General features: G+C 37.5%; 1 protein-coding gene across 7 annotated transcripts in view; it reads left to right on the forward strand.

Moving 5' to 3' along the window:
- The window catches only part of ATP8B4 (ATPase phospholipid transporting 8B4 (putative)), a 253,877-nt gene extending 233,468 nt beyond the window's left edge, over positions 1-20,409 (forward strand). For 4 of the 7 annotated variants that reach the window (XM_032856521.1, XM_032856523.1, XM_032856522.1 and 1 more), the window contains 6 exons: positions 1,101-1,184; positions 3,836-4,081; positions 12,515-12,653; positions 15,550-15,680; positions 17,514-17,791; positions 20,333-20,408. In XM_032856521.1, the coding sequence (XP_032712412.1) occupies positions 1,101-1,184; positions 3,836-4,081; positions 12,515-12,653; positions 15,550-15,680; positions 17,514-17,791; positions 20,333-20,348 (894 nt within the window). In that variant the 3' untranslated portion in view covers positions 20,349-20,408. Of the gene's footprint in view, positions 1-1,100; positions 1,185-3,835; positions 4,082-12,514; positions 12,654-15,549; positions 15,681-17,513; positions 19,730-20,332 lie in introns of those variants that run through there. The other 3 variants (XM_032856525.1, XM_032856524.1, XM_032856526.1) reach the window with 3 other exon arrangements.
- Positions 20,410-26,396: the final 5,987 nt, after the last annotated feature.

Raw genomic sequence — 26,396 nt, forward strand, 5'->3', positions numbered from 1 at the left:
CTGCATAATTTGATAATTTGTTCCCTTATATCCTGTAGATCTTTTCCAAATGTCACTTCTTGGTGAGCTTTTTCTCCAGTCACCTTATTAAAATTACAGTCCTCCAACATTTCCTATCCACATTTCCTCCCTAGTATTTATTATCTACTTACTTACTCATATAAATATAAATATATAAATATTTATTATTAATTGCTTATTTTTTTCCACCAACAGAATGCAAATTTTATGAAGAGTTTGTACGTGATTATAGCATGTTGAATTACCATTGCCTAAAACCTAGTACCTGGCACATCACAGATGTTTGACAAATACTGAATGAATAGATGGATGAATGGATGACAGAATGGTAGACCAGACTGTCGGTTAGGAGCTAGAGACCTAGGGTTTAGTTTTTGCCTTTGAATATCATAAGCTCTCTAATATTTATTACATTTTGTTTTACATCTGTATGTGCTTACCAACAAAATGGGGATATAACAACTGTTTCATATGCCTCATTGGCTTTTAGTGAGGCTCATGCAAGGAAGTACTCTAAATAAGTGTTAGGGGATATTTTAATTGTCTAACTTGTTTATAACCAGTGTATTGAGCAACTAGCTCCATGCCCACTTTCCTTTAAATCAATTCCCCCCTCAAAAAAACTCTCCATTTGAACACAGGGTTGGGCTGACAGGTTCATTTCTGCATCTCCCTCTGAAGATTTTAGTGGATCCTTTGTTTGTCACTTAGGTCAGATCATTGGATTAACTATATAAGCCATTGAAGACCTGAAGAATTAAATACCCCACCACGGGATTTTAGGCCTTCCATGTGTCTAGTGTCATGTTGGGTGTTCTGCATATGTGGTCTCCTTTCATCCCACTACAACTGGAGAGTATGGCTTTATTTTAGAGATGAAGAATTTGAAGTTTAGAGGATCTGGTATTCCAATGAGACAGCAGAGCTGATAAGAGAGAGAGCCTAGGGGAGAACTCGTGTTTGTCTCTAATATCAAACTCTCCCCAATCTCAGGAAATTGAGATATTTAACCCAAAAACCTAAAAAAGGAATATTCTTCCGTGGATGATGTTTCTCACTGATATATTGTTTCTTTTCAGACTGTTTATGACCAGTGGTTTATTACCCTTTTTAACATTGTCTACACATCATTGCCTGTTTTAGCCATGGGCATTTTTGACCAGGTATGTATATATTTTTTCTGTTTTTTTAACTTATTTTGCTCTCTGGATGCTTTTTAGTTGCTTTTAGCTTCTAAGGAGAAAGCACAAATCATGGAAAGAGTCCTAGAAGTTCAGTTGTTTTAACAGGTATTGCATGGATCTAAAACCCTTCCAGATCCTTCTCCCACCAAATGGTTCTCTGATCAAAGTTAGGCTACCCTCTTCTTTGAGATTCACACCCTACATTATTTACCTAAGGCCTCTGAGATATCCTACATGAAATGGTCTCTAATTTAATTTTAGTCTAGCATTTCCCAGGCTTATATGACTATACTTCTATTTATGTATTTTTTATATAACACCTATTAATAATGCCTCAGAACTAGTGCCTTGTCGTTGAAACACTGGGAAATGATGCACTAGCCCCTGAATACAGAGAACCATGCAGTGATAGATAGAAAATGATGGAACTCATCATTGGAAGGCAGAGGGCCCGCATTTGTGGTGAAATATCCTTGGCCAGCACAGCTTAGAATGGGAACTAGAGGCCAATAGAATACCCTGCCAATGGCAGAGGAAGATATGAAGCCCCACAGTGATGGAGAGAAGGGCACAGTCTTTTTTCTAGCTCAGAATTCTTGGGAAGAGAGAGGGGAGGCGATCAGTTACAAAAATGGTGGATCCTTGGCATACTTATTGCCTTGGAAGGTACTTCCTGGAAGGGGGAAGATGTCTGGCATCCTGTGGGGAAGTGGAAGGATAGCCAGAGGAGTTTCCATGGCACAGTTTGAGTGTATTATTTAAAAAAAAAAAGTTTTTTGAAAGTATATTTGAGGAGACCAGATTTTCTCCAGGCTGGTGTTAGACCTGTTATCTAGGCCTCATTTTTCTGGCCCAAAGTTAGCTGTCTTTTGCAAAATATAAATCTTCACGTTATGAGCTCATTCCACTCTCCCATTCTGTGCCTCTGTTAGTTAGTTGTCTCACTTCTTATATGTAAAAAGGGCAGCTTGTGAACAACATATTTTGTGGAATTCTGTAAAAAAGTAATGAACTCTTGAAAACCGTAGATGTAAAGGATTAAGCATATTCATTTCCAAGTGCCCATGTTTATAAGTGTTTCTTTTCTTGGTGCTTCCTAACTGCCCAGAATGTGAAATAGAGTAATAAAAATAAGACTGTTTCTGGGAGAAGATGCTTATTGTGCAATTCAAAAAAATATATATAATAAGGCCCCTTTTTGCCATCTAGTTGAGTGTCTGCCTCTGTCCTTTTCCACTTTGTCAACTTTGGCCCCTAAACTGATCACACGGTCATGGAATGTGATGCTGCAAGGCCTCCATGACTGTCTAGGATCCACTCATTTTATAAAGAGGAAACCAAGGCTCAAGTCATTGCTGTAAAGCCAGACAGCCAGTGTGTGACAGAATTCAGCCTAGTACCAGGCCACGTGACTCTGAGATTGCTCTGCTGTTACCACTATTATTATTTACTATCATCATCATCATCAATTTATGTATTATTATTTATAGAAGCATCTGTTATTTATTACTTATGGAGTGGCAAGAACTCTCCTGAATATATGAACTTAATCATGACAGTGGTCCTATGAGAGAGGGGCTGTTGTTTGCATGTCTGGAGATAAGGAAACTGAGGTTCAGACAGGTTACATAACCGGTTTAAAACCATATACCTGCTAAGCAGCAGAACTGCGGTTTGAACTCAGGGTATGTCATGTTCTTCATGGGACCCCATTCAACAAGACCACGGCCATTCCACAAGCAGGAAGTGGACCTTGGTCTGTCCCCAGAGTTGATACCTGTGTTGCTCCTTGTTTAGCTGCTTCCCCTCTACTTCCGGTCCTCTGATGTCCTCAGTGGTCAGGCCTTGCCTCCTTTTGGTTTGGGCATTTGGCTTTGATGCTCAAAGCATTATTTGGGATCTGGTTGGAAATGCTGAGTTTCAGACCCTAACCCCAACCTTTGAATCATCATTTTCTCCCCAAGTGGTTTGTATACACATTAAGTTTGAGAAGCACTGTTTAAGTTTCTCCCAGGACCCTGTTTGGGGCCAAACTTTCCTTCTCATTGTTTCAGTTTTTATGTCTTCAACAGCTGGTATCAGAATTCTCACTGGGTAGAACACTCAGCTCTTCAGGTTCAGCTTCCTTCCCCCTGGAATCCCACTTCCAATTTTCTCCTTTCCCTGTTCTCCTTCCCCTCCTCCCTCCTCTCACAGGAACTCAGACTGGCCAAGTCCAACTCTGCAGCTCTCTGCTGCCATCTCCTGGCCACTACCCTCCCTGTCTTGGCAATTAATCCCTGGACCCCATTGGGTGCATATGATGTATTGGATCCTGGGAGCATGAGTGCAGCTGCAAGAGAGGATAGGAAAGAAGCTTCATTCTGAAGCCAACGATCTGGGTGCAAATTCTGGTTCTGTTGTAAAAGCTATATGCTCTCTCCTGAGTATCACTTGGCGACTCAAGTTCCTCTTCAATAAAATTGGGATCATTTGATTATCTTCTGGGTTATCATGGGAATGAAAACAAGCTAATGAATCATGTTTATAAGGTATGCTTAGAAATGCACTTGCTGTTTCCTGAGATGGGGAATTCAGGGCCTTTCCAACTTCTCCTCAAACCTCTTCCACTGAAGTAACTCTGTTGATAGGATGTGAGTGACCAGAACAGCATGGACTATCCCCAGCTCTACAAACCTGGACAACTGAACCTACTGTTTAACAAGCATCAGTTTTTCATCTGCATGGCACATGGCATCTACACCTCGCTGGCCCTTTTCTTCATCCCCTATGGAGCCTTTTACAATGCGGCTGGAGAGGATGGGCAGCACATAGCCGACTACCAGTCTTTTGCAGTTACCATGGCTACATCTTTGGTCATTGTGGTCAGTGTGCAGGTAATCCTGTTGCTGAAAATGTCTTAACCTGATGGCTTTACAACTTTTAAAATTCGTTTTCTTTGTTGACTGATTTTGTCTACTTGTTGAGGCAAAAAATAATAACCCTAAAGGAATTTTGGAGTTTTCTAACTACACATTTTGAGATAAAAACAGAAAGCTTTAATGTAAATGACCAGATGTGGTAAATTAGCATTTAGCATATAACCTCTCTGTTAGTAGAAACCTCACAATTAATTACTTCTTGGGACGGAGTGTAGTATATAAAGAGAAATGATTACACTACTGCTTCTTTCTTGGGTTTGGAAAAGAGAAGTTTTCCAACAATAGCAGAGAGAAACTTTCCCATGATTTCTATCACTTAATAATTTCCAGGCATTAAAGTGAGAGTTAAAATTTATTTGGTAATACATATCTGTGAAATTATTCAAGAAGTTCAGTGTTATATTTTGACATATCTGAACCTTACATTCAGAGAAGCTCTACTGCTAGGGATGTTTTTGATGAGCCATTGACCTCACTGGGCTTTTTTGAGTGTTTCTATTTCCTTCTTAATGAAAATGGTAGGCAAAACCATTCAATATTGAGTTAGAGTTCACAAAAGCTTTCTTATTCATTAAAATTTGTATCTCTGGGTGGATACAGTAGGCAATATGACCTGTTTTTTTCTTTTTTTCTTTTTTTTGAAGGAGCAAATATCAGTCAAGGACTTCATTTTTAGAGTTTAAATTGCCTTTGGTCAGTCCTTTTTCTATCCTTTAAACAATCTGTTTTTTTACAAGTATTAGCTGGTCATTTCCAAAAAAGAATCTCATTAAACCCCAGACTTTCTCTTCATGACTCAAAAATAAACATTGCATTAAATGCCACCAATGTAAACATACTGCTTTTAAAGGACATTTCTGCTATTCCTTGGTCCATCTAAGTGAGTGTTATTAAATCTATACCAAAGCTATCTAACACTTGACATCTTGGAAGTTCATAATTCAGAATCAGACAGGTAGCATCCAAAAACAGAACCAGATTTCTCCGCTCAGAAAGTTCTGTTTGTCTCTCTTATAACTAAATAAAGCATGCTGTTGCTTTGCAAACCCTCCATGTCTAGTTCCCCTATGTTAATTCTCTGGCAGAGAGGGAAATAATGGAGTAACTTGAAAGCATCTTGTATCGCTAAGACACTCATTCTGATAGTCTATTACTGGGACAGGGTGAATATCACCTCACAAGAAGCTATTGTTCCATTGTTTCTTATAGTTCTTACTGTTATACTAGACACTCCAACGTGTTTTATTTTTTGCCTTTTGATCACTGAGCAGACTGTGTATACTGTTATATTTCTGGCCTAGAGAATTAGGTGATCTACTCCTCGCCATGAAGGCACATTTCCTGTTCTCTGGATTCTCCTCCTGATGGGGAGGACTGCTTTGGGACATCTCTTTAGTGGTAACAGCTTATTCACCAGGATAGGCTTCTTACTTGGTACTCCAAGAGATCATTTGGAAGGCAGTAACTGAGATAAAAAACCCAATATCTGGGGCGCCTGGGTGGCTCAGTGGGTTAAGCCGCTGCCTTCGGCTCAGGTCATGATCTCAGGGTCCTGGGATCGAGCCCCGCGTCGGGCTCTCTGCTCAGCGGGGAGCCTGCTTCCTCCTCTCTCTCTGCTTGCCTCTCTGCCTGCTTGTGATCTCTCTCTGTCAAATAAATGAATAAAATCTTTAAAAAAAAAAAAAAACAAAACAACCCCAATATCTGAAGTAAGAAACAAATGGGAAATATTCTTCAAACTGTCATTAACATCATCTGCTATATAAGTAAGGATAAAAAATTAGCTGGAAAGGATATGAGGGACATTCATGCTTAGAGAAACTTTTTCATAATTAATTCTACAATTTTTGGTTAACATTATCTTTTTAATTAAAAAAAACCTTGTTGATATTCCGATGTATCTTTTTCTCTTTTTCTTTGTCCATAATTTATTTTCTTATATGCTGTCATAGCAAGGCCAGTCCTGTGTTTTTATACTGATTTTAGATTTAGAAGCTCTTTCCCCATAAAGTACACAGTTGCTGTTGGATGTCATAGTTCCGTTTCTCCTTTTTCACAAATTGAGAGAGCACAGAAACAATCTAATTTAAAAACATTGTTTATTCACAAAAGGAGACATAGCATTGGTACAATACTATTAACTGAACTACAGACTTAATTCACATTTCCTCACTTTCTCCATTACTGACCGTTAGTCTGTTCCAGGGTCCTACATTGCATTTAGCTGTAATGCCTCCTTAGTCTCCTGCAGTTGACTTTCTACAGTCTTTCCTTGTCTTTCATGGCCTTGACACTTTTGAATAACAGTGGTCAGGTATTCTATAGAATGTTTCTGGCTTTGTCCAATGTTTTCTTAGGAATAGATTGAGATTGGGGATTTGGGGGAAGAATCACAAAGAGGTGATATACCTTCTTGTCACATCCTGTCAGGGATCATGTGATATCAGCATGACTTATTACTGGTGACAGTGACCTTGATTACTTGTTAAGATGATGATTTTCAGGTTTCTCCATTATAAACCACGTTTCCCTTTTGTACTCTATTCATTAGAAGTGAGCCACTAAATCTAGCCCACTCCATTCAAGGAGAGAATTAAGCTCCATTTCTTAGCAGAATTTCAAAGAATTGGCTCTCATATGTTAAAACCATAGCAGTATAATATAAAGTTCATATATCAGACTGGGGCCCAAGATTTGCCCAAGATCACATGGTGACTGCATTGCAAGTTTAGGACAAGGACCCAGTAGTCTTATTTTCTGTCAGTGATTTTTAATAAAGGCATTTGTGAGTGTTCCATGAAAAACGTGGGGCAAGCATTTCCTACAACACAATTATTATGGGCTACGGGTTAGTTAGGCACACTTGGGAAGCAGTAATGCACACACAGAATTGTACTCATAAAGATGAGATGCTGGGTCTCACCAATGGGTGGCTGTTCCCTCTTCGCCATGTACAAATTGATGTCCTCTAGATCTTATCCACATACTCCTGTCCCAGAGATTTCTACTCCACCTGATTTCTCCCTTCCCTCACCCATACACTCCGCAATTAATTCTGACTGCTGGAGGGTCCTGAATCAGCTGGGAGATGGAGGACATTTTTGGCAAGAGGACAATGTAGGAGAGATCCAGGCTGGAGATGGAGGTCTGGAGCAGAGTAGGTATGAGTGAGAATGGACACCAATTTCCAAGTTGTGGCATGCTTTGTTTACTGCTGTACTCTAACTTAAACTGCAGTGTCAGACACAAATCAGTTTTTGTTGAATGGATGTAAGGGCAGAAAGATATGAAGAGAGAGATGAAAGTTGAAGAAAGGAAGTGAGAAGAATTTGGTTGAGGTACATAACTATCTCTCCTGTCTTAATTACATGCCCATCTTATCCCTTACCAAAGCAGGCCTGTCCTTGATGGGAGCCTTCAGAAACCTGTGTCATCATCACTACTATGAACGATACCATGAATTATACTTAATCCTCTCAGTGTCACTGTTCAGTAGGTATTATTGTCCCCTTTTACAGATGAAGGTCAGAGAGGGTAAGTGACTCGCCTGAGGTCACAAAGTGAGTCCCTGATCCTGGGTTGGAACCCAGACCTCTCTTACTCCAATGTGGTCTGGGGCAAAGTCTTTTACTCTACAGTAAGACTGGTTAAAATGCAAATTTTAGGACGTATGAGAATAAAGATTAGACTGAACATAAAGGAAGATATCAGATACTTTCTTGTCTGTATAGAAGGAGGAGGAGGAAGGGGGATGGAGGAAGGAAGGAAGAGAAAGAAAGAGAAAAGAAAGAAAGAAAAGCAAGCAGTCCTAAAGCTAGAAGCACTGGGGTTTGGGGAAAAGAGAGTCTTTGGGAGAATAAAGAAGAGAGCTCAGAGTTACTGAAAGCAAACTTGGCCTACTTGCCTCTGTCAGGGCTTCTGATTTTCAGAGTAACAACAGCTCCCATTAATTGCATATTTACTATACAAATGAATTATTTCTCAGATAATCCCATTATTTCATTTAATCCTCTTCCCAGTCCTCTGAAACATAAATACTATTACTATAGATAAGAAAATAGACTCGTTAGAGTTCAAATCACACCGACAGTGGCAGGCCAGCATTTGAACACAGATCTGATCTCAGGTCCCCAACTCCAAGTCTGTGTGAACCTCCTTTCTTTATAGGGAGAAGTGGGATGCTACAGGGAACTCATGGTCCACCTCTGTCTTCCACGAGGGGACACCTACACACAGGTCTTCTTTCAATGTGAAAACTTCAACTTGAGGAATGTAGATTCCCAGTTAGTGTCATTTTAGTCTCCCACTTATATTTTTCAGAAGCCCTGAAAATGTCTGCTTTACCATAGAATTCTTAGACCTGAGCTCATAAATGTTTATAGCCATGAAAACTCTGCAATTTTGGCTTCAAGCAGAAACTTCTGTCTTTAATATATAGGATAATAAGTTTCAGGAGTTTGTGAATAAGCTCACTTTGACAGCAGCATTAATATCCTTTCCTCGCTGTCTAAGCTTGACTTGTCATTGGGGTAACAACCCCCATAAAATTTCCATGGTCTATAATTACAGTTATAAATCTTATGTGTCCTGCTGATGCCATAGGCCAAACTTTAGCAGTCTCTATTTAAAAAAAAAATCAGGTTTTTTTTTTGTTGTTGTTGTTATTTGAATCATATAATGCTCCTTTTAACATTTCAAACACTATAGAAGTGTTTAAAATAAAATGAACCACCTTCCTTTTCTTCCCCATGTTCCCCTGGTTAACTACTATTATGATTACTATAGCTTAACTCTTTCCATATTTTTTCTTTGCTTTGGGACACACACATATGTATTCAAGAAAAAGGCAGCATAGCTAGCATATTATTCTATAATATGCTTTTCTTACTTAGCAAGATACTCTGAACAGCTTTCCAAACCAACACATTCAGAGCTATCTTACTCTTTTTAAGAGCTGCACAGAATTTCACAATATGGGTATATAATAATTTATTCATCAGCCCTCTATTGATAGACATCCAGGGTGTTTCTTTTGTTGTTGCTGTTATTGAAACAGTGCTACAAGGCATATACTAGAATATACATTTTATGTACTGACATAAATTCCTAGAAATGAAATTTCTGGAGTCAGAACTAACTTTTACTGAGATGATGGATGAAGAATGGTATTTTGTTTTTTTTATTGCTAGGTCCGAGAATACGTATATTTTAAGTTTCATTAATATTGCTATATTACTTTCCAAAAAGAATTATAGTTGCAGAAGCTCCAGAATCTTCAGGAGGACAAATGAACCAGGGAGAACCACAGCCAAGCATAGCACCTCTGGGAGCAACACCCAGCCATATGGTTGCATTTTTGTAGTGAAAACATGATTACTACCTCTTAACAGCTTGGCTCTGATCACACTGAGGACTGGATGCCAGGTTAGCCACAGATTTTCAGAGAACCACCATGCTTGTCAGATACTGAGAGAAGTGTATTAACTTTTTTCCTTGTGCTTACGATTCTTACCAAGTTCTTGTACTTTAAGAGATTTTATTTAATTTGAGGCTATGTTATTTGCAATGCGATGTTCTGGATTGTTATTTGTAGTATTTATAGTTTTAATCTTTTTTATGATAAAATGTTAATTAAATTTCATTTTTTAATATTAGTTTTACTTCTGTTGCTTTTCTTAGCCTGCATATACCTGATGTAATCTAGACCCATCCTTTCATTTTCATTGCTTTCTTATCTCATTCTTTTGGGTTTTCTCCTTTGATAAGGCAGTTAAACTACTCATTTTTATTGTAGTAACATATATTTTATCTTGCTCCTTTCATGTTATTTTATGATTACTTTAAATTCTTTATTTCCATTTTTTTCCTTTTCATACTCAATGCATCATGATTTTTAAATATCTCATTTGTCATAAATAATTTACGAGTTTTATTATTTACATTCCCATTTTACTAGTGATTACTCCCATTTTCATAGTCTCTTAAATCTCTATTTCGATAGTGATATACCAAAATTAAATAATAACTATATCTTTCACCAAATGTTTCAGCAAATTGCATCTTGTTCACACCTTCCCTTGTCCACTTCCAAGTTAAATAGTTTTGGAGATGTATCTACTTATTTCTTCCTCCCTGCTCCTATTCCCCTCTTGTATGTTAATCATCTAGAATTGTAGTTCCATTGTATTATTAAATGTTCCTTTAACATATGTTTTGACCATTGCAGATTTTTTGGTAAGTTAATACTCTAGCTCATCTTCACATTATTACTCATTTAGAGCCAACCACAAATTTTAAGAATCATTGCTCACCATCACTTTTATGCTCTTCATCTTCCATGCTTTTGAAGTCTTAGTCCTAATTGAATTTTTATTTGCAGCAGTTTCCTTGAGTAATTTCTTCAGAAAGGGTGTCTAAATGTTATACTTTTGAGTATACTTTTGAGCTCAAAGCTTTTTTTTTCCTTTCCATTTAAATGATACATTGCGTAGGCATGAGCTTCTCCAGTTAGAGACTTTTGCTTTAGGTGTTTTGTAAATGTTGTTCTGCTTATACTCAGTTTCGTTGTAGCGGTTTGATCTTAGCTTGATCCTTTTTCCTTTCTAAATAATATATTTTCTCTCTGGAAGTCTGTGTTCTTTGTCTTGGGGCTTCACAAATGTAACTAGAATGTAACTTCTTTCTTCAATTTTCCTAGGATTTAGAGTGCCCTCTCCATCTGAAAATCTTGCTATTTCTTCACGATAGCAGAGCAGTTTTCTTCTGTCATTTCTTTGATTGTTACTTCTTTCTTTCTTTTGCTCTAAGATGCCATTATTTATATGTTAGGCCCATGGATTTGTAATCTATGGATTTGCCATCCATGTCTCATATCTTTTTGCACATGGTTTCCATTTCTTCAAGGTTTTTGCTCTGTGTTGTGAGATATTATTTCCATTTGTTTTTTTCCAGAATATTAATTCAGTTCTCATCAGTGACTATTTTTATTTGGTTTCTCTATTGAATTTTTAAATTCAGAAATAATGCTTTTTTATTCCAGCATTTTATTTTTCTGTGATCTAATTGTATCCCCTTAAGAGTTCCCATTATTATTATTATTATTATTATTATTTTGGTTATATTGCTTCTCTGTCTTTTCCATTAGTTCTGCCTCAATAGGAGTCACCTTCCCCCCCGCCCTTTTTCTTCTCTCTCTCTCTCTTTTTTCCAGTTGAATCCTGTTTAATTGGTTGTGATTTTTGTACTCATACCCATACAGGTCACGCTGTTGGTATCTCTTGCTGATGATCAATTGACAGGTGGTGGAAGGTACAGTTGAAGATTTTGGCCTAATGTCTTGGCAGCCAAATGAACTGGAACTCCAGCATCTCTTTGCTGAGGATAGATGGCAGGGCTGTCTGTTTTCAGGCCTCATGAGAGAAAAAAGCTGTCCTTTTATAACCCCTGCAGTTTATATCCAAGGCTGCCAACATTTTTTTAATAGGACAAGATTTTAAAAAACACTTAACTTCAAGTGGGAAGTGGAAGTGTGTCTCCCTATGCAGAGAAAGGTCTATTTACTGTGTAAGTCAGACCCCCTCAGGCAGGTGAGAAATCTGTGGTCTTGAAGAAGGCTCTGCTAGAAGTGCAAACCTTCACTTGGACCACTTGGGCCCCAGAGATGCAAATATTGTTTCCAGAACCTAGTTGTTTTTCTCTGAAAACTCAGGGTTCATATTTGCCAGTGGCACCCTTGATTCCCTGGTAGCAGGCCCTTTTTAGTGTGTTGCCACAAGTTATTGGAAGAGAGAAGAGCTTGTGAACAAGCTCCCAGGTCACCATGAATCCTTGCTTCTGAATTCTATGACAAAAGAGGATTAAGGATTTTTTTTTGTTATTAAATAATTTAAGAATAAACATCAGCAAAATGAGTTAGAATATTGATGTAAAACAGAATATGCCCATGTAAAATAGTCATGTGAAAACTTACGTACAGATTATAAATGTTGCACTTGCTCACTACTGAAGATTTTTTTTTTCCCCAACAGAAATGCTTTAAGAGCAACCTGGAAAGTCCTGGAAGTTTATAGGTTTCTAGGAAAGGAACTTTGAAAGTAGAAGTCATTCTGTTTTCTTATTTCTCACGTAAAAGGTTAACATTTTATCCCCTGATTCTGATTCGACCTTGGTAACTATAATGGCTTGAAGATGTAATTTTTAAAGTCAGTTGTCTACCAGAAATGTCAGGTCAGTTCCCAGTGCAGTGCAGGAAGTAAGAGTACCTGTGGTTGGCTGGTAGATATGTGCAACCATCTCTTCACAGAGCAGTTCCGGGAGCGTATCACTCCATAAAATGGTTTTCTTCTAATCCTCAAAGATCTCCCCCTTTGCATTTGACTTCATTCACAGATAGCCTTGGATACCAGTTACTGGACTGTCATTAATCATGTCTTCATCTGGGGCAGTGTTGCCACTTATTTCTCCATTTTATTTATGATGCACAGTAATGGCATCTTTGGCATCTTCCCAAACCAGTTTCCATTTGTTGGTAAGTTGCATCCTATTACCTATGGGGACTGGTATCATGCTGTTATTTATTTTTCTGTGTATTTTCTGTGTTGGGTGGGACTAGGGATGAATAATAATCTTTTCTCTAGGAATGGACAGAGCCAGGCATCTGAAGTTTTTCAGGCTTGAGAAGAGCTCCAAAAGATTAGTTTCTGCTGTTCCTGTCAGATGTAGAAGAATCACTGTGATAGCTGCTTATAGGCTCCCAACAGCCCAGATGTAATAGATCGTCCCTTTGCAAACACGAGACATAGCACATAGATCAGGGCTACCTGAAGGCCTGTAAAAAAGAGTTCATGTATAACAGAAGGAAGAGAAAGAAACCTTGGGTTCTTCCTTTGATCCCACATTATCACAACTATCACTGCCAAAGTTCACCTGTAGAAGTTACTTGCATTTAGATAGGAAAGAAATTACGTATAATTTTGAGCACTCTAAGAATTGCTGGACATTAGTTCATAAGGGGCACAAAGAGGAGCCTTTGTAGTTAGACAGCCAGGGCTCAGATGTCAGCTCTGCCACTTAAGTGCTGGGTGACCTTGGGCAGATTTCTTTTTCATGTCTTGATGTCTAAATTCTAAACTGGAGATATTAATAGAAAATAGTTTCTATTTTCAGAGGAAATGTGAGGGTTACATGAGACAATGCATATAAAATGCTTAGCATGTAGCCTGGTACATCGTACTTTTTCAGTAAATGGTAACCATAATGATGTTGATGATGATGATGATGATTCAAGCAACTGTGTCTTGATTACTGGTTGGTAACACTGCAGACTGATTTGAACAGCAGATGGGGAGCACAGGAACTCCAAAAATAACTTAAAACCCCGAGATTCTATAATACAACAAAGAATGTACATCTGGTCTATCTATGGAGTATACCATCATTGTATTCCACATTTCAAAATGATTCCCAGAGGGCCACTGAGCTTTACCACACAATGAGGCTATTAATATACTTTCTCAGAAGTTTTGAAATCTCTAATGTGTGTGAGATAAGTTGGTAACAGTGGCATTTCTCAGTTCATCCCAGCAAACTGGACAAGAGAGATGCACATTATAACCTTCTTGATCTTTATCAGGTGAGACTGAGATTTGCATCCACTAGTTAAGGAATTTAGTCTAAGAAATCCAGAAAAATAATTCTTAGACAACTGACTTATGTAGAAGGCAAAATAAGAGCAACTACAAGGTTATATATTTCCACTGATGCAAAGACACCGGAAATTGTAATTCCAATTAAATGTATACATATACCTGATAATGTTGTTCTTCATCTTTTGCCTTGCTTTGAATGTACATGGAAATCTTTAAATTGCACCATTCTTACTTAATATGTAACATTAATACTTTATTTGCCAAAAGATTGCAGCCATGTAGAAACTTGATGGTTATGAATAAGAATAAGCATACTACAAAAGAATGACCTTTAACTATTTCTAGGGGTTTTTTTCCTTCCTTTTTTCTTTTTATTTTCTTCCTTTTTTGTTTTTTTTTTCTTTTGGTTTCCAAATCTGAAAGTTCAGTGCATTGGCCAGAAGACTTCTAGTCCTAAGAGATCATTTTAACATGCATAATGAGCCTGGAATGCCTCAACTGGAGAAAGTAGTTTGTGTGGGGACCACTCTCTCCAGCTAAGCACATGCCATTCCAGGAATTAATTACTGAACTCCAATGAGAATTCTCAAAAGTTAGATCAACATTGGGGTTTAAGAAAAAAAAAATTTTTTTCCTTAGTAGCCAGCAGCAAGCAGGAGTGTGGTTTTAAAGTGAAGCTTGTTTTCCCAGCCATGCCTAGGGGTACTAAGCTTCAAGGAGCTCAAAGAGACATTTAATTTATTGAGTCAAGTTTGTTTCTGCCCAGGCAACTGTAATCTACTGCTCTTGGTGGGCAAATTCTATCTTCCAAAGCTAGAAAATGCAGACATACCAATCAGTAGCCAAGCCTTCATACCCAAAACACATTTAAATGGTGTTAACACTTCAGCTTTGGGAGAGGGGACCTAGATAATTGGAGGTATTGTGGCAAATCCCTAGAAAACCAACAGGGACAAAAGTTTATTTGGGGCATATAAACAGGGTTGGCATGTTCCTGTAGAATTTGTCTGTGTGCTTAACTGACCATCATTGTTTTGTTTAAACAAACATCTCAGTATATGAGGTGTGAATATAAAGTAAGAAAACTGGCTTCAGACTTGGGAAGGAGTTTCACTACAGTATTGCACTAGCATGTTGGATGGCTGCATTTGCAGTCTGCCAGTGAGAGGAATGCTCTTTTCACAAACTCAAGAGCATCTCTGAGCTCCATGGAATCTTGAGTTCCTCAGAACCAAGTGAGTGTCAGAGAGATCAGCAAGTCCTTTGAGGCAGGTTTTCTGCGGCTGCTGCCTGAATTATTAAGGTTGGCCCATTTTAGGTAAAGCTCTCCCGTCACCAGAGGTATTAAGATTGTGCTTGCACCCCACACATATATTGTGTAGTTTTGATATGGCAGTTTTATTCAAGAATCTCTAAGAGCAAATGTACTTTTCAAAAATAAGGGCTGCTTTGTAGTTGAGGAATCTTGAGTCCCCATGAGAGAATCTACTTCATGAGCGAAGCTGGACTGAGTCTGGATTGGAGAATACTTGGCTCTGATCGGCTCTCTCCAAGTGATTGTGCCATGAAGCAGTTCCCAAGGGTGGTGATCATACCACTCTTGCCTTCTCATTACCTCTGAACATACTACATTCTGGGGAAGACACCTAGTGGTTCTCCCTAGGTAGCCCAACCCTCACCATTTCAAAAAAGACCTTATGGGAATAGACAAGGAGCCTATCTATTCAAGAACTCAGTATGTTTTGTATAATTATGTCTATTTTTTCTTAATAATAGGAAATGTACGACATTCTTTGACTCAGAAGTGCATCTGGCTTGTTATTCTCTTAACAACAGTGGCTTCAGTTGTGCCTGTGGTGATAGTCAGATTTTTGAAGATGGATTTATGCCCAACCCTGAGTGACCAGGTATGTTGCAGTGCTCGTAAGTACTTGAGGGGCTGATTCTTGGGTCTTGGAATCATATCCTTCTCTGCTTGATTTGGAAGCCCAGGAAAGTATTAGTGAACTTCCCAGTGGAAACACCCACAGGAATATACAGCATCACTTATCAGTAGATGGAACCGCCCATATAGTATATATATGAATATAGTAGCTTTATGAATGTTAATGAAGGTAAATGTCTAGACTAAATGTGGGTGGGGAGTCATGAATTACAAGTTAAGTTGAACATTTCTCAAACTTGACTTTAAAAAAAGCTGGTAGTGGGCTGCCTGGGTGGCTCAGTGGGTTAAGCCTCTGCCTTCAGCTCAGGTCATGATCTCAGGGTCCTGGGATCGAGTCCTGCATCAGGCTCTCTGCTAGGCAGGGAGCCTGCTTCCTCCCCCCCGCCCCCTCTCTGCTTGCCCCTCTGCCTACTTGTGATCTCTCTCTGTCAAATAAATAAAATCTTAAAAAAAAAAAAAGCTGGTAGCATTTTGGACAGCTATTCTAAGGTAAAGGCAAAATATAAGGAAAGTTATTGAGATGGGGCAAGTAAAGGATAGAGTAAAAGAGAGACAAGGTATGGGTGAAGGACTCAGTTTTTATAGAAGTGTGGTAGCAGATTTAGAAACATAAGGAGATGCTACCTTCTGAACAGAATCTAAGGGAACAGCAATATGATGACTGGATTGAAAAATACAAAGTCGAAAGGAAAACAGAACAGATTGTAGAAATTCTTAAGCCAAGGGATTAATAATACATATCCCATGAGAGGAGTAGTAGAAGCAAGATAATGTCAAGTTAGGTCAGGACCCAGATAGAGAAAAGGAGAAAGAAAGGGGAGATGCACAGTTGTGGTTGTATCATAAGAAGGGGCAAACACTGGTGGGGTGAGTGACCAGGCCAATGATACTGAGAGGGACTGAGGCAGAACTTCCCTTACCAGAATATCTCCCACATTCTGAGGCCAGAGCATGTGAAGATTCCTTCTGAAATGATTCACAGATCCCCTGTTAGGTCTGTCCTTTCCTTTTGGCTCCATGAGCTCATTCTGATGTAAACCCAGAAAATGATGGATGAGCTGAAGGAAGGAAGATGATGCTCATTTCTTCCAGATCATGATCTTCTGCTTTTAATGGCTTTCTCCAGACATGAAAGTCAGATTCTAAGAGATCAGCCAAATCAGAGAACAAGGCGGCTTGCACCAAACCTTGGATATTTTTCTCTTCATTCTTTACAAGGAAATGAAAGAAATATTGGAAACCCACCCACATGATGTTAAGTTCTTCAAAGGGCTACAAAAAAAATCCAAAAGATATCAAAACTCTGAAAATATCATGATATACTGACCTATCACAAGAGTTGAGAATTCATGTCTCTCATTATCTAAATCTTCTCTTAGTCTTTTTGGATCTTGAGAATTTCCCTTGAGAGGGAAAAGGCCTATTTTGGGAGAATGGGACTATAGATTGTTATACTGACTGTGTTTGGATGCTGCATATTAGAAAAGCCTTCTGTACAAAAATATGTTCCTATTAATTTAAGATGGATGCATAAAAAGAACACAGTAATGAAACTTGTCTTAACACTTCTTTCTTATTTAATAGTCTCCTGGTAGTATAAAAACTGACCAGGCTCAGTGTAATTTTTTGAGTGGAAATTTTTTTTTTCTGTGAAATGCTTCTTTTTACAATGAAGGTGAGTATTTTGTTATTGTTGATGCTTCTACTGAAAGAGCTTTCTCTTCAAAAAGTACCCCAGGCCCTATAATGTGTCATTTGGATGTATCATCTCACTCTGTGTCTCCTTTCTCTCCAGATCCGTCAGAGGCAAAAAGCTCAAAAGAAGACAAGGCCCTTACGTAGCCGAAGGCCTCAGACTCGCAGGTCAAGCTCAAGAAGATCTGGATATGCTTTTGCTCACCAAGAGGGCTACGGAGAGCTTATCACATCTGGAAAAAATATGCGAGCTAAAAATCCACCCCTGACATCAGGGTTGGAAAAGACACTGTATAATAGCACTAGCTGGATTGAAAATTTCTGTAAGAAAACCACAGACACAGTGAGCTGCTTTAGCCAGGATAAAACAGTGAAACTGTGAGTCAAGATGGATTTGAACCACATAGTGACTTTTCACTTCAGTTGAAGCTGAAATTCATCTGGCTCCAGAGTTTGGGGTCAGGAGCTGGGGTGGGACAGATTGCCTCACTTTATTTAAATCTGAGGCAGACAGCTGTCAGTACCCATGAAATAGGGGTACACTTTATGGGAAACCAGGCCATATGGTCACTAAGTCGTGATTTGCTGTGCAAAGACATCACAATACAGAAATTTTCATCAGCCTAGGTACCAACTGACCTAAACTTTAGGATCTTATTTACGGAGAAAAACTTGTAAATCTGCACATATATTGAATGGATCTTCAAGTGGATAAAAAGGGTATATATTTATTAGAAGGTATTTAGAAGGTATACATCCCAGCTGTGAACAGCATGCCTCTTGATGGAGTAAACAAATGTAAGATCAACCTTTCCCAAGATACATTTTTAAGATGTACAACGTATAGTATGGTGCTTTCAGACTAAGAGCAGCTTGTGACTCTCTAGTCTTGGTATCTACATACCTGTGTGTTTACCCAGGACAACACTTCACCTTCATGGTCTGAAGAATAGAAAAACATGTTGGTGTTCCTCATTTTTTTCAGTGGCCTATGGACAAAGTAGATTGGAGCATCTTAACAGTGGGATAAGCTGGGAATTTAGTGACATGTATTCACAAAGCTCTCAGGGACATGTTCAGAAATGTCCAAGAGAGGCTCTCTATTAAGTATTCCAAACACTTATCAATGGTTTTTATGACAACCTCAGGAGTAACTTACCCTGCATCACACAGAACTGTTAATGAAACCAGCATAGCATTGGAATTTCACATTTTAATGATAATATTCCAAATATTTTATGGGTAAATATTTTCAATATTTCCAATTTTAAAAAGCTTAGATTTGAAACCTAACAAATTAATAAACAACCTTTTCAATTACTATTTAAATACTCAGACTTAGGTCTTTCCTAGTTAGTTGCTTTTGATACTTAGCTGTCATGTTTATAATTCAAACATAAACACATGTAGATAAGGTTAGTTTCTGGAGATGCTCCACTGCAGATTTTCAGTTCACATGTGAGTCACCAGTTTAGCTCCTGTAAAAGAATTCAGGCAGATTTGTGTTCAGACTCTAGCTCTATTACTTCTTACCTCTATAACCTTGGGCAGGTAATGTGCCTCCTCTGAGACTCCTTTCTTCCTCTGTAAATGAGGATATACTACCTACCTCATGTGGTTGTTTTGAGGATTATCAAAGCATAAATTCTTAAATCATTGAAAATATAATTCTCATATGAATGGAGTTCCACTTAACTCATCATCAGAATAACAGCAATTTGAAGAGAATGTGAAGAATGGGAATTTGATCAGTAGGAAAGACCTTGATAAAATGAGATTGCAAAGTAAGATATTAAAACTGGTTAGCATCCTACAGAGAAATAAAACTATCACCCTGGAGGTAAATTTCTCTATCAGAAAATACAAATAAAACGTCATCATGCTTTATCAATTTTCTGTAAGTCAACCTCCAACTTCACCCTAATCTGGTCTCTGTTGAATTATTACTCAAGTTATCTTTCCCAAGAGAGTCAGATGGCCCTTGGGTGAGTTTGATGGATAACAGGCTAGCATGATGACACAATCTGTTTTTTCTTTTTGTTGTTCTTGTTTTGTTTTGTTAGGGTTTTTTGGGTCATACTTTCTTAGTCTAGGATAATTTTTTCCTGAATGGGATCAAATAAGATATATGTAAAAGACCCTAATACAGTGTTCTAATCATAGTAAATACTCAGATGTTCCCTTTCCCCACATGCCTGCATGGACTTACCCAGATATTAGTTTTCAGTGTCCAGCTTGTCATTAGTTTCACTGTTTGCTTGCTTTTTGTAACATTTTTGAAAGATCTGAACAAATTCATAAATGTTTTGCATTATTGGTGTTTGATGTTGTGTATGTTCTTTATTGGGAACTCATGGGGGAGATTTTTTGTCACATTGGTCAACTGATTTTTTTTTTCCCTCTCCTTTACATGCCTGAGGAAAATGCATATCATTCTTAGGATCAGGGTCAAGAATCAAATGAACTGATTGGACCTCTGAGTTAGGAATGGGAAAGATTAGGAATGGTCCAAGTTTGCAAGTTCAGTTCAAATTAAATAAGGCTGTTTAAAAACAGATAATGTGGATGATTGTGAGAAAAACACATAATCAGTTTACTTTGGCCCCATGAGGTCCAAATAAACTGCCACACCCATTACGAGATCATTCAATTCCAAGTGCCAGGGATTACTTAGAACCTGAAGATAAAGAGCCTGAGGAGTGGGAGATGATGGTGATATACTGGGGAATAATAAAAATTTAATTTTACATAGATGTTTTCAGATTATCTGGGAAAAAACAAACTTTCTGGATTCAGGACTGAAGTTGATAACCTTGTGTTTTAAAGTCTCAGTCCCAAGTTTTGAGCTCTCATAGGCCCTTGAAAATCATACTTCCTTGACTTAAATCTGCTATCATTGTCTCTCTCCTCTGCCTACAGGTATACATACCTATGAAGGAAAGAAGAGAGAGGGTTGAAGAAAACAAGAGCCATAAAGCAAGAGAGGAAGAAAGGAGTGAAGGGAAGGAGGAAGGAAGGGAGAACAGGGTTTCCAGTTATTTCCCTCTTAAGGTGATATGACTTTCTGAAAAATTAATTTCTTAGAGAATAAAATTAGATTGTATTTGAGATTGAGAAGTGAATACTAAAACCTCCTTCATAGTTGGTGTGAGACTAAGAAAATTTTATCTGAAAGGGGGCCAAGAACTCTGGCTTTTCCTCACAGTAACACCACGGATTTGTGTGAAGTGGGGCTTCCCCCTGACTCCACCTGACTTGTCCAGGCCTTAGTGTCCCAATCCATCAAGGGACGAAGGGGGCAGTATGGTCACCCACTATATGAGCTGTTCTTACCTGTATTTTTTTTTTTAATCTTTTTTTTTTTTTTTAAAGATTTTATTTATTTGACAGACAGAGATCACAAGCAGGCAGAGAGAGGGGTTGGTGGGAAGCAGGCTCCCTGCTGAGCAGAGAGCCCGGTGCGGGGCTCCATCCCAGGACCCTGGGATCATGACCTGAGCTGAAGGCAGAGGCTTTAACCCACTGAGCCACCCAGGCGCCCCTGTTCTTACCTGTATTGCCTACAATGTATTTGCAAATGTTTTTAATTGGAAAGAGGAGAGAGAGAGAGATTAAAGATTAGGCTAGATGCTCTCTTGCACTCTCTTGAGTGCAAGGCTTGGGTCTTGTACTGGTTCGTGTTTCTCTAGAACAGCCCTAGGAGTCCTAATGTCTTCAGGTCTCTGTCAGTTCACCACAGGGGTGCTAAACACTATAGTTGTGTTTTGCGTGGGTCAGTTGAACACACTCAGTTTCTTACTAAGGATTCACTAAGATCTTATAACCACACTCACTTTTCCTCTCTGCCACTTTAAATATCAAAAGTATACAGAAACATGGTAAACTACTCATGCCCAGTAAGAAGGGGGCCATTTGAAAGTCCCCTCTACCTTGTTCCTAGGCTTAAAGGGGATTCTTTGGGACTCTGCTTCCTTACGATTTAAGGTAAAACAACAGAGCTGGAGTACATTCCTTCATAGTTATGTAGAACTTTTAAGTTTATGCACCAGCTGAAATGTTTCACTTTATATACCAGTCTGTATACTTACACAAATTGGATTTTTTGAGCCTTACAACCCTGTGAAGTGGTCAGGATATTCATGGTTCTTTTGTTTGTTTGTTTTGTTTTCCTTATTACTTTAATTGTAGTATACTTAACACTCAGTGTTATATTAGTTTCAGGTGTACAATATAGTAATTCAACAATTCTGTACATTACTCAGTGCTCATCAACCTAAGTGTGCTCTTAACCCCCATCACCTATTTCACCCATTCTCCCTCCCTGCCACCCCCACTCTGGTAACCATCAATTTGTTTCTATAGTTGAGTTGTTTTATGGTTTGTCTTTTTTTTTTTTTTTTTTAGTTTCATGCATTCCACATATTAGTAAAATCATATGGTGTTTTGTCTTTGACTTATTTGACTTGACATTTTACCCTCTAGCTCCATCCATGGTGTTGAAAATGGCAAGATTTCATTCTTTTTTATGGCTGAATAAGATTCTTTTGTGTGTGTGTATATACACACACCTCTCTATTCATTTATCAATATACATGTGGGCTGATTCCATAGTTTGGTTATTGTAAGTAATGTAATAATAATGTAAAGAAACATAGGGGTGCATGTATCTTCTCAGATTAGTTTTTCATATACTTTGGGTAAATACCCAGTGGTGGAATTACTGGGTTATATGGTAATTCTATTTATTTTTATTAATTTTTATTTTAATTCCAGTATAGTTAGCATACAGCACTATATTAGTTTCAAGCATATAATGTGATTAGCAATTTCATGCAATACCTGGTGCTCATCACAAGCGCATTCCTTCATCCCCATCACCTATTTGACCCATTCCCCTCCTAACTCCCCTCCTTTAGCCATTGGTTTGTTCACTATAGTTAAGTTTATTTCTTCCTCTCTTTTTATCCCTTTGCTAGCTGGTTTTCTTAAATTCTACGTATGTGTGAAATCATATGGTATTTGTCTTCCTCTGACTTATCACCCTTAGCATTACACTCTAGCTCTATCCATACTATTGCAAATGACAAGATTTCTTTTTATAGGTGAGTAATATTTATAGGTGAGTAGGGGTGTGTGTGTGTGTGTGTGTGTACCACGTCTTCTTTATCCATTCATGTACTAATGGATACTTGGGCTGCTTCTTTCATTTGGCTATTCTAGATAAGACTGGTATAAACATAGGTGTGTATGTCCCTTTGAATTAGTGTTTTTATATTTTTCATTTATTTATACCCAGTAGGGAAATTATTGGATTGCAGGGTAGTTTTATTTTTAAATATTTGAGGAAACTCCCTACTGTTTTCCACAGTGGCTATACCAATTTACATTCCCCCAACCGTGGAAGAGGGTTGCTTTTTCTCCACATCCTCACCAACACTTGTTTCTTGGGTTTTTGGTTTTAGCCATTCTGACACGTATGAGGTGCTATCTTACTGAAGTTTTGTTTTGCATTTCCCTGATGATAAGTGATGTTGAGCATGTTTTCATGTGTCTGCTGGACATCTATATGTCTTCTTTGGAGAAATGTCTCTGTATGTCTTCTGCCCATTTTTAAACTGGGTTATTTATTTTTGCGTGTTGAGTTTTTTAAGTTCTTTATGTATTTTGGATAGTAACCCTTTATCCAATATGTCATTTGTAGATACCTTCTCCCTTTCAGTAGGCGATCTTTTAGTTTTCTTGTTTCCTTTGTTGTTCAGAAGCTTTTTATTTTAATATAGTTCCATTAGTTTTATTTTGCTTTTGTTGCAATTATTTCAGTAGACCTATCAAGAAAAATGTTGCTACAGCTGATGTCAGAGAAATTACTGCTTGTGCCCTCGTCTAGGATTTTTATTGTTTCAGGTCTCACATTTAGGTCCTTGATCCATTTTGAGTTTATTTTTATGTATGGTGTGAGAAAATGGCCCAGTTTCATTCTTTTGCATGTGACTGTCCAGTTTTCCCAAAGTCATTTGTTGAAGAGACTGTACTTCCCACATTGTATAATCTTGCTTCCTTTGTTGATTTATTGACCATATAATCATAGGTTTATTTCTGGGTCCTCTATTCTGTTTCATTGATCTGTGGGTCTATATTTGTGCCAGAACCATCTGTTTTTATTACTACAGATTTGCGGTATATCTTGAAATCTGAGATTATCATACCTCCCATTTTGTTTTTCAAGATTGCTCTGGGTATTTGGCGTCTTTTGTGATTCCATACAAATTTTAGGATTGTTCTAGTTCTGTGAAAAATGCAGCTGTGTTTTGGTAGAGATTGTATAAAATCTGTATGTTGCTTTGGGTAGTGTGGACATTATAACATTATTTGTTCTTCCAACACATGAACATGGAATGTCTTTTCATTTCTTTGGATTTTCTTTAATGTCTTTTCATCAGCATTTTATAGTTTTCAGAGTACAGATCTTTGACCTCTTTGGTTAAGTTTATTCCTAGGTACTTTATTATTTCTCGTGCAATTGTAAATAGGACTGTTAATTTCTCTTTCTGTTGCTTAATTTTTAGTACATACCAATGCAACAGATTTCTATACATTGATTATTTTTATCCTATGACTTAGTGAATTTATCAGTTCTAATAGGTTTTTTGGCAGAATCTTTTGGGTTTTCTATATATAGCATGATGTTAAAGTTTTACTTCCTCTTTACCATTGGAAGCCTTTTCTTTTTTGTTTTCTGGCTGCTGTGGCTAGGACTTACATTACTGTGTTGAAAAAAAATGTGAGAGTAGACATTTTTGTCTTGTTCCTGATCTTAGGGCAAAAGCTCTCAGTTTTTCACCATGGAGTATGATGTTAGTTGTGAATTTTTTATAGATGTCCTTTATTAAGTTGACGTATGTTCCTTTTAAACCTACTTTGTTTTTTTTTTTAAATCATGTATGGATATTGTGCTTTGCTGATTGCTTTTTCTTCCTCTATTAAAATGATAACATGGTTTTCATCCTTTCTCTTGTGATGCAATGCATCACATTGATTTGTGAATACTGAACCACCCTTGCATCCCAGAAATAAATCCCACTTGATCAATTATTTTTTAAATGCATTTTTAGATTTGGTTTGCTAATATTTTGAGGATTTTTACACCTCTGCTCATCAGAGATAGTGTTGTGTAGTTATCTTTTTTTAGTAGTGTCTTTATCTGGTTTCAGTATCAGGGTAATGCTGGCCTCATAGAATAAATTTGAAAGTTTGCCTTTCCTATTTTTTGGAATAGTTTGAGAAGAGCAGGTATTAATATTTCTTTAAATGTTTGATAGAATTCATCTGGGAAGCTGTCTGGTCCTGAACTTTTGTATTATTTTGGAGTTTTTTCATTACTGATTTAATTTCATTGCTAGAAATCAGTCTGTCCAAATTTTCTATTTCTTCCTGATTCAGGTTTGGGAGGTTATATGTTTCTAGGAATTTATCCATACCTTCTAGGTTGTCTAATTTGTTGGCATATAATTTTTCATGATATTCTTTTATGTGTGGTGTCCATTTCTCCTCTCTCATTTCTGATTTTATTTAAATTCTGTTTTTGAGACTGGCTAAAGGTTTATCGATTCTGTTGATCTTTTCAAGGAACCACCTCCTGGTTCACTCATCTATTGATTTGTTTTTTAGTTTCTATTTCATTTCTTTTTTTTTTTTTAAGATTTTACTTATTTATTTGAGAGGTCAAGAGCAAGAGCAGGGGAGAGTCAGAGAGAGAGGGACAAGAAGACTTCCTGTAGAACAGGGAGCCCAACATGGGGCTTGATTGGGGGCGCCATCCCAGACCTCAGGAACCTTACCTAAGCCAAAGGCAGACGCTTAACGGACTGAGCCACCCAGGTGCCCCATCTATTTATTTTTTGCTTTAATATTTATTGTTTCCTGCCTTTTACTGGTTTTGGGTTTTATTTGCTCTACTTTTACTCGCTCCCTTAGGTTTAAGTTTAGGTTGTATGAGATCTTTCTTGCTTCTTGAGGTGGGTATACTTACCTCTTAAGACTGCTTTTGCTAAATCTGATTTTGGACCACTGTGTTTTCATTTTCACTTATCTCCATGTTTTTTTTTTTTTAAATTTCCTCTTTGATTTCTTGGTTGACTTATTGTTTAGTAGCATGTTATTTAACCTCCTTTTGTAGTTTTTTTTTCCCCTAGACTTTTTATCGTGGTTGATTTCTAGTTTCATAGTGTGCAGTCAGTAAAGTTTCATGGCATGACTTTGATATTTCTTAGTTTGCTGAGACTTATTTTGTGGCCTAATACGTGATCTGTTTTGGAGAATGTTCCATGAGCACTTGAGAACAATGTGTCTCCTGCTGTTTTAGGATGCAATGTTCTGAATATATCTGTTATCTCTATCTGGTCCAATGTGTCATTCAAAGTCACTGTTTCCTCATTGATTTTGTTTGGATGTTTTCCCATTGATGTAAGTGGGATGTTTAAGTCCCCTACTATTACTTATTACTATCAATTACTTCCTCTATTTGCTATTAGTGGCTTTAGGTATTTGGGTGCTCCTTTGTTGGGCACATAAATATTTACAATTGTTTTCTCTTCTTGTTGGATTGTTCCTTTTGTGGTTATAGAGTGTCCCTTGTCTCTTGTTGCTATCTTTTTTTTTTGAGATAATGTGTGGGTTTTTTATTTGTATGTTTAATATTTTAATTTTACAGTGAATACATATATTTATAGTTAGAAAAATAATAATTTTTAGTTAGCCCCAAAACATTTTCTTTTTAATTTAGCTTCATGAAAAATAAATAAATAAAAATTTTCTCAACACAGCTCTACATGCTTATATCTAATAGGGGAGAAAATGTTAGTAGTCCTCAAAATGAAGCCATGAAGTCATCATATCTACTGTTATAACTAATCAAATCAAATAGTTAACAAATGACAAATAATCTGGCTCAAAATTATACTTTTTAAAAATAATTACTGTAAAC

This window comes from Lontra canadensis, unplaced genomic scaffold, assembly GCF_010015895.1.
Source record: "Lontra canadensis isolate GAN:19392208 unplaced genomic scaffold, GSC_riverotter_1.0 scaffold12, whole genome shotgun sequence".
Taxonomy (NCBI): Eukaryota; Metazoa; Chordata; class Mammalia; order Carnivora; family Mustelidae; genus Lontra; species Lontra canadensis.